Genomic DNA, 15,424 nt, shown 5'->3' with positions numbered 1-15,424 from the left:
ATAGCATAAGAATGCAGATTTCTGTCCTTAATTATGTAAAATTGAAAAGGGAAAAAGTCATACTTTTATCTGAACTACCTTCTTGAATAAGTAACAGTTTAAAGCAAATTTTAACTTTTTTTAAAAAGAGAAAAGGGCTTCTGTTTTCTTCTGATGTGTCTTTTAATTCTGAAACATAAACAAAGCGCTGTGAGTCAGCCTTAAAATGTTTTCTCACTTGTATTTATTACGCACAATAATACTTTTGAGGATGTCAGTGCAGTAGACAGCATTGAAAAGAAAGTGGGATTCGTGCTTCATTTTCTTCTTCATCCCTGCTACTTAAATGTTCATTGGTAAAATGTTTTCATTTTGTTTTTCAATTGTTCATAAGTCTCATGTCTCATTGGCATCACAGTTTACGTATTCTTTGATTGTAATGTCTAATCCCAGGAGTTTCCAATCTTCACTTGACTTTAGCGCTCTTTCAGCGCTTTCGCTTGACTTTCAGCGCTTTCGCTTGACTTCGCTTGACATGTTTTAATGAAGCAATTTTTATTTGTTTGTTGTTTGTTTGAGTCCAGGAAAGTGAAATTATATTCTTAGCCACAAAAAAAAAAAAAAAAAAAAAAAAAAAAAAAAAAAAAACTTGTGTTTCTGGGCTGGAAGGGAAACATCAGCATTTCATACTTCTTTTTTGCTAATGAAGAGCTCATAAATAACTTTTTCTTTTAGGAAATGGAAACTGTTATTAAAAGGCTGTAAATTTGGCAACTAGTGGACATTTTAGTGAGTTTAAGATCAATTTCTATACAAAATTCTTAATTCAGAAATTTGTATAGATATTGATCTTTAAAGTCACCAAAATGTGAAATTCTCAATTCAAAAATTTGTAAATTTATCGCCGATTTTTTTAAAAAACATTATAACATTTGTACATTTCATTAAAATAGTGATGATATATTAAAATTATGTTTTAAATATCAGATTAAAATAAAACTTTTTATATTTTTCCTTGTCATTAAATGACAATCCTTTCCACTTTGGCAACTTATTATTAGAATATTTTGAATCTGAAGAATAAACAAGATAAGAAATGCTGTCAAGCACAATTTCCCAAACATTTCTTAGCAAAAGCAAATTAGCTATTGTAATTACTTTAAAATGTCATATTTTATATTTTTTCATGGGAAGAGTTTCCCCTCCCCCCACAATTGTTTCAGTATATATATCAGTTTTCTCTATAAAGTTAATTTTATACTTTTCTCCGTATTTTTCATTTCAAAAAACTTTTGGCGTTTAACTGTTATAGAATTGGCATAGATAATTTTTCTTTCAGATTTTAGATATTTTACCTCGGAAGATTTAGAAGGATTTGAAGACAAGATTTATAGACCTATGATCAGGGCCGGATTTAGACTTGATAAGGCCCTAAGCTATTTGAGATATGGGGCCTTTTATAAGTCTAGATACTATATGCCAGTGCCAAATATGATTTTTGGATACCTAGAGGGTTTTTTGCCGGGGGCCCAAGCTATAGTGCAGCTTATACGTAAATCCTGCACTGCCTGCGATTCCAGAAAAAGTGAAAAAAAAGTCTTAATAGTATTAACATATAATGGATGAATTTCTTACTTTTTGGAGAATTTTTGGAAGAACAATGAAAACATATTTTTTTTAATTTTCTATTTCTGATCATCAGATCAGAAATAGAAAATTTAAAAAAAGTCTTTCTCTTAACATGTTTATCATATTTTCTCTTCTTTCCACTAGAAACAGGCATGGAAAATATAAAAAATGCCTCTAATCTTGTCACATGGACAGGCGTTTATAGAAAGGAATTTTTCTAGTATTAGTAAATTGAAAACTGACTATTTAAAAGTTTCATCTGTTATGTCTCAATATATCATACTCAGGGCTGGCACTGGACTTTTTCCCACGTGATGCAGTCTTTGTGGGTCTTAAATTCTGCTGAATAGTGCCTCCTTAAATTCTAAAAGTTTGCCGTCTCTATATTTAATTTCTTGGTACTTCACTAAAGTCTAAAAATTCTGCCACATGGCCCTAACCATTTTCGTATTTATTCTTAATATTCATATTGCTGAAGAAATAAAGCAATTTCTTCCATACAGGGTGTTTCATAGATCATGGGACAAACTTGGAGGGCTGGTGGAGTGTACTAAATCATGCATTTTTTTGTATAGGAATATAGGGTCTGAAGTGACGGGTTAAGGCAGGAATGCAAAAAAGACACAAGAGGAAAATGTGTTTATGTACAAAATCAATGCAAAGTGCTTCTTTGCAGCAATACAGTATTTACAATAAATATTTATAAAGGAAACACTAACAGTAATAGGAACTACAGCTGTGATTGGCTGGTAATGCAGCAGTAATAGGCCAGACAAACCACAATCTGATGCATAAGAGGATCATTCACAACTCTGATGTCGAGCGTGATGGGTAAGTTTACGCGCAGGGAAAAAGCTGACATGCATCTCATTTATAGTGCTGCTAATGGGAACGGCAGAGCAGCACTACGGTTGTACCAGGAACGGTTTCCGAACAGGTGTATACCGAATTGCACAATGTTTGAGAGGTTGCATCGGTCTCTGTGTGAAAACGGGTCATTTGAAGCCACCTCTGACACTAGGAGTGGAGGAAGTGCACGACAACCTCGCATTGAAGAATCCATCTTCAACATTGTGCACGAATCACCTCAGACAAGTACAAGAGCTGTTGCATGTCGTCTGCAGCTGAGTTATTCCACTGTTTGGAGAGTATTCGATGAAATTGGTTTGCACCCATACCATTTGCAGAGAGTCCAAGCCTTGCAAGAGACTGATTACCCTCTTCGAGTTCATTTCTGTCATTGGTTCCTGTAGAAGTGTGCGGCGCAGGCGGAGTTCCCATCGGATATACTATTCACGGACGAGGCAACTTTCTCACAGGACTGCATCTTCAATAGCCACAACATGCCCATGTGGGCAACTCATAATCCACACGTCCACATTCATTCCAAACCCGCTTCTCCGTGAATGTGTGGTAGGGTATTGTTAACGACTACCTCATAGGCTCTTACCTGCATGTACAAATGGCTTACGTTATCATATTTTTCTGCAAGAGGTGCCACTGGAATTGCTGCAGGATGTTCCGGCTGTCATTCGTGATCGCATGTGGTTCCAGCATGACGGTGCACCAGCCCATAGCCACATGCGGGTCCGCCATTACTTGGATGTTTCCGTGCCGATGGATTGGCTTTGGTGGACCCATTCAATGGCTACCCTGTTCGCCAGATTTATCCAGCTTGGATTTTTTTTTTTATGAGGCCATCTGAAGAACTTCATTTACGAGACTCCTGTTGACTCGCTCGAGGAGCTCGTTGCACAACTAACCATTGAGGCCGCAAGCGTGCACGAAATGCCTCTCGTTTTTCAAAATGTTATTTAATCCCTTATGTGATGTTACCAAGCATGTATTACTGCTAGTGGTCGCAAATTTTGAACATTTATTGTGAATACGGTATTGCTACAAAGAAGCACTTTGCGTTGATTTTGTACATAAACACATTTTCCTCTCGTGTCATTTTTTTGCATTCCTGCCTTAACCCGTCATTTCAGACCCTGCATTCCTAAAAAAAATGCATGTTTTAGTACGCTCCACCACCCTTCCAAGTTTGTCCCATGATCTATGAAACACCCTGTATATTTTATAATGAAGTTTTTTAACAGTCTGTGCATGAAGTTAACTAATTAGTTGCAAAATTTCTAGAAAGAAGAGGAATTGAACTGAACTGAAGAAACTGAATACAGTCAAAAGTCATTAATTCGGACACCCATAATCCGGACCTCAAAGGTAAAAACTTTCTGCGCATGCGCCGCATTGACACATGCGCATAGGTGTTTACGCATGCGCGTAAGACCTTTTGTTGGCAGTGGTGATAAAGGCAAAGCATGTTTTGCTTCCCTTAAATAAAGCTAAGACTAAACTAAATAAAATTCTTACTTTATTCCGTAAATAAAATAAAAGAGCTAACACTGTAGCCTTTACATTTTAAAATCATTTGATTGAAAGCAAACTAGCATAATGCGAACTGATAATCACACAAGAGAACAAAAAGAACCAGGATTCGCCGATACTGGGGTACATGTATATTATACTCGGCCAACCCGCCGATCTTGACGTCATCGGCCAATCAGCAGCAACCATGTTAGCTTACCTCCGATCAAAATTTGCATGTGGAAAACTAAAGCCAACACCTTTTACCACTGCGCATATGCATTTGCGCAAGCGCAGAATACGTTTTCGTGTGCGCGTTTTATGTATAACGGACGGTATAATCTAAAATTATCTAATTATCTATTTCAGTTAATGGTGATGATTGCGTTGTTCCTTAGTCTTCGAATTGGATTCGGTTTATTATTTTTTTGCAGACTGTAAGAGCAATTGTATAAAAGTAAACTTGAACTTTCGATTATGTCAAATAAAATTTCCGATTCTGGATCTCCCAAAGGATCGTACAAAACGAAAGTATGTTTCGATGTCCATTAAACAAAAAGTGGAATTGCTGCAAAAAAATGGATAAAGACATGAAGAATGTGACAGAGAGGTTAGTGAAAACAAAAAAATTTCGATTGACAAGTTAGTCGGTATTCTCGACACAACAATTAACGGGACTTGAACAGCGGAACTTTGTAACTGAACAAGAAATTGTGTCTGTTTATGGAATTAAAGAGAAAGTATTATCACATAAAACGAAGCAACTTAAAACAACTTACATTGAAAGAAATGTTTAATAAAGTAAACAAATAAATATTAAGTTTTTTTTTTTGTAAATTTTGATACCCTTTAGATTATAATTTTTCTTTATTTCATAAATTAAGGTTTCATATTTTTAATTTTAGAATTTCTGCATGCCATCTTACGAGATTTAAACTGATGATCTATAATCTGGAAAAATCGATAATCCGGAATCGCCGAAGTCCCGACGAGTCCGGATTCACGACTTTTGACTGTACATGAAGAGGGGAAAAAAATATTCTTCAGAGGTATATTTTTGAGACTTTGATAAGTTAGGAGATGAAGCACAAACTAGTGGGAACATTTGTTCGCTTATTTGGAACAAGAAAAGATGCTAAAAAAGGGAAGAAGAATGATATAAATTAGCCAAAATGTCTGGAAAGTTTTATAAAAAATATTAAAGACACATAAATATTTTGTTGTGTGTTGTTGCTACAAAACAATGCTTTGTAGTTTTTAATATATGATTGTCCTAACACTTTAAAAAGGAGTGATTTTAATAGTGCTTTTTAAAAAAAAAAAATAAAATTTAATATTGGTCGACTAAAGGTTTCTAATTACCTGATTTAATTATTTATAACTAATTGATTACTCTTAAAAATTATCTCTGCACATTAAAGCAAGTTATTGCCTTTTATTAATCCTTACTGTGGTCACAAGATTAAAAAAAAGAAAAAAAAGTAAATATTAATGTAAAATATATTTCGTACAGTTAGTGAGATTTAAAAGTAATATAAAACAACTTATCATTCTGGTGCTTTAGCAGCTTATTAGAACTTTAAAGTATATTAATTGGGTTTCAACTCCGAAAACTCTATGCGAAGCTGACACTAACTGCATCAGACTGAGCATAACTATCAAAACTAACCAAGCGTGCCAACATCAGACATTCAGGTCTGATCAGCAGGTCTCTCTAGGCAAGCAGGAGCGGTGGCAACAGCCAAGCTTCTGTTACGAGCCATGTTGATTATAATTTTACTTCTCATTTTAACCTATGCCATTAGACATAAAATTTGTCTGCTATTAACTAAATCTCTAGGTCTGAATAAGTACATGATGAAATGAGACATAAAAGAAAGAATCAACATAAAATTGTTAGTAAAATGTAAATAAAATTTGTTAAAATATGTCCAAGTACTATAAGTGTAAAATAGTTAATGATATTTGATAAATTTTACAAAGTTGCTTGATTTTATTCTCAAATTTGTTTTATAATTATGTTTAACAAACCCTGCAAATAAGACAGAATCAGGACCAAAATGAGACGATGTAGAAATGTACGAGGGCTATCCAGAAAGTAGATTACGTTTTGGAATAAAAAAATAAACAAAGTATAGGAAACAAATTTTATTATATACAGATGAAAGCCACACTCAAATACTACTTTTCTACATAGTCACCATACAAATTAAGGCATTTATCGTAGCGATGTACGAGCTTGGAAATTCCTTCGTCGAAAAATTCGGCCGCCTGCGCCTTCAACCACTTCGTTACCTCTTCTTGCAGCTGTGCGTCGTCATCAAAACGCTGCATAGCCAGCCACTTCTTCATTGCTGGGAATAGGTGGAAGTCGCTCGGTGCCAGGTCGGGACTGTACGGCGGATGAGGAAACAACTCCCACTTAAAAGATTCAAGAACTTTACGAGTGACATTTGCCGTGTGGGGCCGGGCGTTGTCGTGAATCAACAAGATCTTAGAGCTCAACATTCCTCTGCGCTTGTTTTGAATTGCTCTTCTGAGTTTTTGGAGAGTTTGGCAATACCTTTGAGAGTTTATTGTAGTGCCTCTTTCCAGGAAGTCCACCAAAATTACACCTTTTCTGTCCCAAAAAACAGTCGCCATCATCTTCCTTGCCGACATTGTTTGCATGCATTTTTTGGGTTTTTGGGGAGAACTTGTGTGCCCCCACTGCATTGATTGCAATTTCGTTTCACAGTTCACATGTTTCACCCATGTTTCGTCACCAGTAACGATGCGATCGAGTAAAGAGTCACCATCCTTATGGTAAGCGTCCAAAAAGTTCAACGCTGCAGCCATTCGCTGATTTTTGTGGTCCTCTGTCAAGATTTTTGGAATCCATCTTGCACAAAACTTGTGGTAACCAAGCTTTTCGCTGATGATTTCGTGCAACAAACTTCGCGAAATTTGTGGAAAACTCAAAGAAAGTTCCATTATTGTGAAATTTCGATTTTCACGGACTTTAGCATCGACTTTTTCGAGAAGTTCGGCGGTCACTATGCTGGGTCTCCCACTTCGATCTTCGTCGTGAACATTGGTTCGGCCATTTTGAAATCTTATGACCCACTGACGCACTCCACCTTCAGTGATAATGTTGTCCCCATACACTTCACGAAGCTGCCGATAGATTTCTATCGGTTTACAGTTTTTTGCAGTCAGAAACCTTATTACTGAGCGCACCTCGCAGCTCGCGGGATTTTCAATTAACGCAGACATTTCAAACCGTCACAGTATCTGAACGGAGCACAGCACAAACCTCTCACTAGCACGGCTAGATGCAGACTGAGCTGCGCAACGCTCTGACCCCAAGATGGCCGCGCTAGCCCCGCCCCTAGCGGACACAGACGGAAACGTAATCTACTTCCTGGATGGCCCTCGTAAAATGCGTATAAATGGTGCTTCACTGTACCTTAACATCTAGAAGTGCAGAAAAAGGCCCATCGAAAGATGAATAATGTGTAAATGGGATTAACACAGAAAAGACATCTTTTAGAGTAAGATTGTGTTGATTTCTCATATTGTTTGAAGAATTTTGGGGGAAAGCAGTTTAAAATTAACTGGGTACTTTCTGATTTTCTGCATCCCCCTGAAAAGTATTCATAAGGTAGCTCTTTGTGTCACTAAAATCGGCAACTTGTGACATTGCAAAAAAACAAGCATATTTATGTGGCAACCTGTGCATGCTGATGAGCATCTGCAGATGAGTGCTAATTTCCATTGAAGACCACATTTTCACCTTCAAATTAAAAAATTCAAAGGTCATTAGTGAACAGAGTATGGTGTACATTGAGGAGAGCGACAATATATGTAGTGCCGAATTGTGCATAATATTTGTGGTTGTGCAGTTCTCTGAGTTTTTGAAAGTAAAACAGATCAGTGTGTACATGGGAAGAATAGAGCCAAAAAAAGGTGTTTTATTATGGATGTTTCTTGTGTTTTTAATTTTGTTAATTGGTTACTGTTTTATGTAATTCGTTGCCATTTTTGACAATGTTGTCTTTCATGCTTTAGCTTGGTGAGAAATTAGTCATCACCATTTAACTACTTTTCATCAAATAAGTCTTTTTTAAAAAAAATTTTTTTTACAATTTTTGAAAATATCACACTAAAATTTCACATATTTAAGCATTGCATTCAACCCTTTATCAGGTACATGAAATGGCATCATGTCACCTATTTTCTTGCGATATGCTGAATGTCTTTTTTTCTCTTTTATTATTGAATTATTTTGGTGTGTATGCATTTATATCTTTGCACTTTTAAGTATTTACATATCATGAAAATAATTTCCATTAGTGTATAAAAATGGTATTTATATGCTAATCTGATAGACTTTTTCTAATTTTTCTGTATAATATACGTTATAACATAATGCCCTTTATGTAGGGTGGATTTTGGGATTAATCATCAATGGTATGAAGGATTTGTACTTAACTTAGTACCGTAATTTCGCACGTATAGTCCGCAGACACGATTTTATATAAAAAAAATTTCAAAAATCGTCAGATAGTCCGCGGACTATACGTCCGAAATTACGTTTTTTTAATACGGCAATATTCCCATGCCTTTTAAACACATCCTTTTGTTTGCGCCAATTTCTCACCGCTTTCTCGTCCACTTCAAAATAACGGGGTAAAATCCTAGTATATGGTGCAGCCTTGGTGCGACTTTGAAAATTATCGCCAACACCAAAAATGATCCAAAGAACGTCTATATATATAGTATACATACATAGTATATATACTATATACATAGTATATACTATGTTTAACTATATATTTTCTTTGAATGACCCGTTAACTACTCATCGTATATGTCCCGTTTTCACTGATCATCATAAAGTCGCCAAAAGTAGCCAAATCCCGGGTGCACCGAATACTAATATTAAACCAATAACGGCCCGCTTCTCTATTTCATCTTATTCAGCTTTCTCAACTACCTTGAGTTTAAGTCAGCAGTAAAAACTTCGGCGATGTTTCATCAACGTTATCGAAGATGAAAGACAAAATACGAAAACAAAATACTGTGCAACATGCTATACTCGTGATAAGTGGTAATGAAATGTGACCTTCGACCCCACTCACTCGGTGTTGCCGAACCACGCTAGAAGTAAACGAATCGCGCTTTTTTTTTTCCTACTCCAGGTACTTGCTACTATGGCTCCTAAAAACCGAGCTGACGCATTACTTTTCCCCCTCCCGGCAGTTGCGCTAAAGCAGTGCGAAGGACACTGGGATACAAGACTGGTTGCGCTAAGTGAGTGCTCACACAACTTTCTTTGGCTCATATCCCGGCATCGCTTGATGCGCGAGCCTGGATTTTAGGAGCTCTACTTGCTACTACTCATTCGTTCTGCACTATGCTCTATGGTTTACTATCGATACGTTACATACGAATGTTTTCTTGGAATCTCGCGCTTTTTTTATACTTGATCATCGGCAGTTCACGACAGCGTGTTTTTTAAATTTCAACGATTTTAACCGTGAACAACCAGCGTATTATCCGCACTGGTGGATAGTGCGCAGCTTCAAAAATTCACATTTTAAACACAGATAGTCCGCGGACTATACGCGCGAAATTACGGTACTTTCTGATTATCTGCATCCCCCCTGATTTTGAGGTTATACTTTGAATGTAAAATTTATAATACTATGCATGACCATCGGAAAATGGCACGTGTGCCAGCATGGGATGCGAGTTTGTGCTCATACTGCTGTGCTGTGGGTGCACTGTGTTCTATTGTAAAAATGGTTTTCAGATACTTAGAAAAGTCATGAATTTGTTTATTGAAGCAAATGAGCTTAGAACAGTAGTTAAAGAGAAGGAAATAAGCTAATGTATATAGAAAAATGGCTGATTAAAAAGACATGAATCTTTAAAAATATTATGGATGTTTTGTACTACTTTTTAATGTATAATTGTTGCAATATCTTTTTTACAAAATTTCATTAGATTCTGAATTCAGTAGCACTGTTTCTTTCGGGGGGGTTGTTGTTTTTGGGCCAATATTTTATAAAGAAGAGATTTTTTTTTGTTAGCAATCTTGTAAATCTTTTTGTGCATATTCTTGTTGTCTGCTTGTGTATCTTGTATATAAAGATATGTGTGACTATTATAAGTGTAAAATATTAGTGTTTAAAAAATAGTGTTCATAATTTCATGTTAAGATCTCAAAAGCATTTAAGGAGTTGATTTTATTCTCAAACCTGTTTTTATTAAACTTGTTTGATATTAAATCATTTAAAAGTAATGCATAGTTCATTCTTAAAATAGTATTGCAAAAGTGTAGGCAGTTTCATATTAAATTCTTATAATTTTTTCACTTCTATTTTCTCTTAATACTTCATGCTTTTCATTGGTGGTCCTTAAATTATATTTAAAGAAATATGTAAGAACCATGAGAAAATTGCCAATCTTATTTGTTTATGTTACGGATTTTAATTTATCATTTCATAATTTATGAACTAAAATCATTTGTTAGAATTTTTTTTAAATGCCTTCTAAATTACAGTAAACTCTTTGAGATGACCATCTGTGGTTCCACATGAGTTAGACTGTCTGTGCCTTAACAGGTAATGTTAAAATACTGATGGTTATGTTCTCTAAAATACTAATTGTTTTAGGGAGTAGTTATCTCAAAAACGTGTACTGTATGTCTCTAACAAGGATGTACCACTTATCTTATTGATGTGAAAGGGTACAATTTAAGAATCTCTCATTTTAAAATGTGCATGTATTATTCTTTTTAAATTCTATTCTGTTAGTAATACATTATGTTTTTTCTGTTTATGAACCTAGCTTACAAAGATGTCATCATCATTCAAGGATCGATACATAGCTGCAGGATTTTTGGAAGATGCTGAGGAACTATTGAATGAGTTTATCACAGAAAATACTACAGAATTTAAGGTGTTTGCCTCTCTGTGGAGAAAACATCACTTTTCACTTATATATATGTAAGTAGGTAAATTATTTAAATCATATATTTTATTAATTAACACAGTTTGATATATATATATATATATATATATACTTATGTAGTGTGAGAATAAAAAATTGCAAAATTGCATTGTAAAAAGATAAACATTACTATATATATATAAAAAAAAAATTTAAAAAAAAAAACACTCAAATTTCATGCCTTGTCATTTTTAAGAGTACTTGTAAATAGTGTTTTTTTGCAACACAAATAAATGTTAATCTTCCATTTATGGTTTGCAGAGTTGCCAACCCGATTTACAATATATTTCTCCCTACTTTTTCTTATTCTGAAAATTTCTCACGACTTTTATGCAACTTGGCTTAGTACTTTGTTATATGGATAAAAAGAAAAGTGCTTTTGTACGTCTGAAAGCAATTGAATTTTCTCTAGATTATATCTAAAACGAAACTTGCGAATCAGATAACTTCTGCTTTGTGAGTGAGAGCATTATACGTATCCAGAAACGTCGTTCTCCAGTGGGCTTCGAGCTCCACTGCATGTCAGCTGGCATATATTAGCCAATGAGGACAAAGCAAGTTGTTATTTGGATGTGCTTTAGTTATTTTGTTCATTTTGTACTGAGTTGTGTGAGTATACGTGCCTTAGGGAAATAGTTTTAGAAATTATCATCTTTTGTTACGTCTGCGAGAAAGGTGGAGTACTCGTGTACGTTTCAAAAATCGTACTCAGTTGACTTTCCTTCCATTATTTTCTCAAGGAAGTGTAATAAATTTGTGATGTGTACCCGCCTGTCGTTGCGATTTTTCGATTTCGCATGGTGGAAGGGCGGATGTTCTCAAACATGTGCGTACATAAAAACACAAAGACAACATGAGTTGTTTTGAAAAAAACGAAAAATAAAAATTTTCTTCTGAAACAAAGGACCAAAAAGTTATTAATGCAGAATGTCTGTTCTCTGCTTTTTTACTGGAGCACAACCTGCCACTGAATGCATCGGATCACGTTGCAGCTTTATTTAGAAAAATGTTTCCCAATAGTGAAATCGCTAACAAATACTGAAGTGCAAGAACCAAAACTGGTGCAATTGTTAAAGAAATGGGTTTGAAAAATAAATCTTCAGTTATTAATTGCATTAAAACAGCTTCGTTCTGCCTCTCTACGGATGGAAGAAATAATACCGATTCAAAACTGTGTCCAATTGAAGTTTCTTTTTTTAATCCAGATTCTTCAGAAATTAAATGCAGTTTACTTTCTGTTCCTACTTTAGAAGGACATTCGATAGGCTTTAATATAGCACAGCTAATTATTAAAACTTTAAGAGAAAATGCAGGCCTTCTGGATAATTGCTTAGCACTTGGTGCCGATAATGCACCATTATTGGTATACTTGAAGACTGGTGTTGCAGGCATCTTAAGAAAGGAAAATTCAGATTATGAGGTGCACCTGTCACCTCTTAAATTTAGCAGCTGAAAAGGGGGCAGCTTCTTTACCAATAAATGTGGATGAACACACATTTGATATTTATTATTATCTTGAAAGGAGTTCTAAAAGGAAGGAAAAATTGAAACAATCCATCCAAGTCTTCATTCAAGTTTTCTAATTATAACAGCTGCATAACAGCAGTTTACAATGAGAAAACTTATAAAATCATCTAGGATTGACACCCAATGGAGTTTTAATTGGAAAACTGAAAGATGCTGATGGAATTTTAAAATATAGTGAACTGTCTAGAATTGTGTTGGCCATCTTGACAGTTCCCCATAGTTATGCAGAGTGTGAGAGAATTTTCAGTGTTGTTGCGAAAACGAGGACTAAATTTAGATCTAATATTAGTGATGACACATAAGAAAAACTTTTATTAGTGAAAGCAGGCCTACGTGGCAATTGCTGTGAACAAATTTATGAAGTTTCTTTCTTAAAGAAAAGGCAAAATCTGCCACTGTTTATAACATTTGTATGAAAACTGATTAAAGTTTTTTTTTTTTCCCTTAAACGATGCAAGTAATAAAAATGATTTTTATGTGTAAGGTAATTTTGTGTGGCTTGCATTTAAGAATTAGTTACTATTGAAAGTTAATTCATTATTAAAAACTATATTTTTATCATTTAAAGTTTTTTTAACATTGTGAAAAATCTGATTTCTTAAAAAACTCTCCTGATTTTTGAGTGTCATAGGTTGGCAAGTATGGGTTTGTTAATAATTAGCAGTAAAGCAGTGCCAATTCAGAAAGCAGTAATAAACAATGCATCCTCTTAAACAAAAATTAAAAAGCATCGTATTTAGCGCTCTAAATAAGTTGTAGATTATTGCATTTGGACTGCATAAAAGGTTCAGTCTTATTTTAGTAAAAAACTGCATATGAGTTAAAATCCTAATAAATTGTTATTCTGTATTATCTAAGATGAATCAGCAAATTTACTTTCCAGTTTCACTTGCAACAACGTTGCCACGTTACTTGGAAAAGTTGGGAATTTGAAAATTGTTTTAAAAAGGTCAGGGAATTTAAATATTTAAGCCTAAATTTGAAAAAGTCAGGTAATTTCATCTGGCAACTCCCTCCCAAAAGCGATTTTTGTGCCAACGTTGGAAATCAATCTCTTTCTTTTTCTTCTCTAGGTTGGATTGGGTTTGATAGGTATCAGGCACCTCTGCTAAACAGCATTTTGTGTCAAATGCAAAAAACCCAATGCTTCCTATCTCTATTTGTTTGGGCCAACAACTTTGTTTCTAAAGTGTGACAGGACCTTATTAAAGCTCAGGATGGTAGGGACAAAGCCCATTTCCACTCCTATCTTATTCGTTATCAGAAGTTCAAGCTCAGTAGCCTGTTCCTCTGATAAACATTTTTCAGGATGTCCCTTAAGAGGGATTAATGCCCCTTTCTCATGTAGATTTAATAACAGATGGCACTCACTACGAACGTTAAGCGATAAAGAGTTGAATCTGTAAGACTACCTACAGCCTGGTTACTATGGCAACAATGCTTTCTTTCCTCTGTATTTATTTGACAGGAAAGTGGGTAATCCATAAAATACTTAAACACATCCCCTTAGTTGAACTAAAGACCTGCTGTCATTTCCTCCGTCTGACTCAAAGAGTACAGAGTATATTTTGACTAGTAATAGAACTTTTCCGCACTTGTGTTGAAAGATATCTGTAAGATATACAGTCGCAGTTCTTTTTCGCAAAATTTGTTCATGACGCTGGATCGCATTTTTAATGTTGCGTAATGTTTTGTAATTTGCTGTTATTCTACAGAAGAAAACGGTTTTTAAAAATACCAAATTTTAAGCATTTCGATTATTTCATTGCTACATAAAAATTATATAAACAGTCAAAAGTCGTTAATCCGGACTCATCGGGACTTCGGCGATTCCGGCTTATCGATTTTTCCGGATTATAGATCATCAGTTTAAATCTGGTAGGATGGCATGCAAAAATTATAAAATTAAAAATATGAAACCGTAATTTATGAAATAAAGAACAATAATGATCTATAGGGTATCAAAATTTACAAAAAAAAGCTTAATATTTATTTGTTTACTTTATTAAACATTTTGTTCAATGTAAGTTGTTTAAGTTGCTTCGTTTTATGTGATAATACTTTCTCTTTAATTCTATAAACAGACATAATTTCTTCTTCAATTACAAAGTTCCGTCGTTCAAGTCCTATAATTGCTGTGTCGAGAATACCGACTAATTCGTCAATGGAAATTTTTTCGTTTTCAATAACCTCTGTGTCACTTTCTTCACTATCGGAAGTGAATTATAATGACGAGGAACTTGATTTAAATCATATCAAAGACGGAGTACATCGAGATGAAATACTACATTTAGTAAGGAATTATAAGCCAAATAAAATAAAAAATCTGCCCTGAAGATAAGGATAGTGCTGACAGATTAACTTCCAATTCATTGCGCGCCGCGGCGTTTCCCCTGCTACCGCCGCAGAGCAGCGTGAAATTGATAAACAGATTTCGGAATGGTTAGGGGTGTGCCTTTATCCATTTTTTCCAGCAATTCCTTTTTTTGTTTAATGCACTTCGAAACATGCTTTCGCTTTGTAGATCATTTACATGTTAGTAAATATATATCGGAAATTCGATTTGACATAATTGAAAGTTCAAGCTTACTTTTATAAAAGTGCTCTAACAGTCTGCAAAAAATAATAAGCCGGATCCAATTCGAAGATTAAAAAACAACGCAATCTGCAACATGAACTGAATTAGATAATTTTAGCTTAGCTTATACCGTCCGTTATACATTAAACGCGCATTCGTAAATGTATTATGCGCATGCGCACACGCATATTCGCAGCCGTAAAGGTCTTACGCGCATGCATCAATGTGACGCATGCGCAGAAAGTTTGTAGCTTTGTGGTCCATATTATAGATCATTCTGGATTATGGGTGTCCGAATTAAGGACTTTTGACTGTAAAAATTATTTTATACTTGATGATATGTGT

The 15,424-nt window shown here is 34.8% G+C and overlaps 1 protein-coding gene across 4 annotated transcripts in view; it reads left to right on the top strand.

Annotated features, from left to right (window-relative positions):
• LOC146992905 (uncharacterized) overlaps nt 1–15,424 on the top strand; it is a 154,497-nt gene that overhangs the window by 54,941 nt on the left and 84,132 nt on the right. For 3 of the 4 annotated variants that reach the window (XM_085809594.1, XM_085809596.1, XM_085809593.1), the window contains one exon: nt 10,813–10,970. In XM_085809594.1, the coding sequence (XP_085665720.1) occupies nt 10,822–10,970 (149 nt within the window). In that variant the 5' untranslated portion in view covers nt 10,813–10,821. Of the gene's footprint in view, nt 1–10,525; nt 10,587–10,812; nt 10,971–15,424 lie in introns of all 4 variants that reach the window. The other variant, XM_085809595.1, reaches the window with a different exon arrangement.

This window comes from Stegodyphus dumicola, chromosome X2 (assembly GCF_044657685.1).
Source record: "Stegodyphus dumicola isolate Sdum_Otavi_A_Nest chromosome X2, ASM4465768v1".
Lineage (NCBI taxonomy): Eukaryota > Metazoa > Arthropoda > Arachnida > Araneae > Eresidae > Stegodyphus > Stegodyphus dumicola.
Note: the sequence above shows the minus strand (reverse complement) of the source record. Positions and strands in the feature narration are given on the sequence as shown.